The 975-nt window shown below is 60.8% G+C and overlaps 1 protein-coding gene across 1 annotated transcript in view; it reads right to left on the bottom strand.

Moving 5' to 3' along the window:
* Positions 1–975, bottom strand: part of BTK (Bruton tyrosine kinase) — an 8,568-nt gene that overhangs the window by 6,559 nt on the left and 1,034 nt on the right. Inside the window, 3 exon segments of the mRNA XM_005419878.3 lie at positions 399–512; positions 704–802; positions 962–975. The exon segment at positions 962–975 is cut by the window's right edge and continues 47 nt beyond it. Coding sequence (XP_005419935.2) covers positions 399–512; positions 704–802; positions 962–975 — 227 coding nt within the window.

Consider the following 975-nt stretch of genomic DNA (forward strand, 5'->3'; position numbering starts at 1 on the left):
TTGGCCCCCCCCCGCCCCCCCCCCCGCCGGTGTCTGCTGGCCCCGCACGGTGCTCGCGGGACCGTGACAAAGAGGTTAAAAATAAGCCCCCTCCCCCGAGACTTTCCACTTCCTTCTCTGACTTTCGGTGTGCCTGGGTGCCAGCAGCTGGGCTGGGGGCTGTGTGCAGCCAGCATCCCTCCAGCATCAGCCAGGGGACTGAAAGGGGCAGGACAGAGATCAGAAGCAGGTTTCCATCTTAAACAGAGCTGGCTCGGGGCTTAAAGAGGCTCACCTGGCTGTCCCAGCAGTGTGGACAGCAGCAGAGTGTTTCCAAGCAGCTGAGTGACACCTGGCACCGGGGCAGTGATGCCATGTTTGACCCCAGGCCCCTGTGGGGTCCTCCCCTCAGGACCTACCACCAGGCAGAGTGGACCAGCAAAGAGGGTGCAGTGAAAACTCACCTGGAAGGGGTAGGGGAACCGTTCGATGATTGAGATCTGCTCCATGTTGTTGTAATCCTCCCCTTTCCTCTGGAAAAGAGAGGCAGAGATGCATGCTGGCATCCTGTTGCTCAGCTGCTGGCATCTCCTATGAAGCAGGCCCACAGCTTTTGGCATCGCCCTGCTCTGCATCAAGCTGGACCCCTGGTATGGTGTGGACAGAGCCCCCCACGCCAAGCAGGGCTGTCCCCCACTGCCACCACCCCAGGGACCCTCCTCACCGGGACCTGTCGCTCAGGGGGAGGGTTGTTTTCAGGTGCCACTGTCTCCACACAGGTGATCTTCTCAATGTCCACAGAGCCCTTCTTACTGCCCCGGCGCTGCAACAGACAGTCTTGGTTCAAATGGCCACCAAGTGGAGACCTGCAGAGACTCAAACCAGCCCCTCTCCCTGTCCAACCACCCCCCTGGGCTATGTGCTGGCAAGGGACAGCTGTGACCCCTGGACAATGGCCCAGCCCCTGTGGCTGCAGACTCACCCCCCGCTCAAAGT

Source organism: Geospiza fortis, unplaced genomic scaffold (assembly GCF_000277835.1).
Source record: "Geospiza fortis unplaced genomic scaffold, GeoFor_1.0 scaffold157, whole genome shotgun sequence".
NCBI lineage: Eukaryota > Metazoa > Chordata > Aves > Passeriformes > Thraupidae > Geospiza > Geospiza fortis.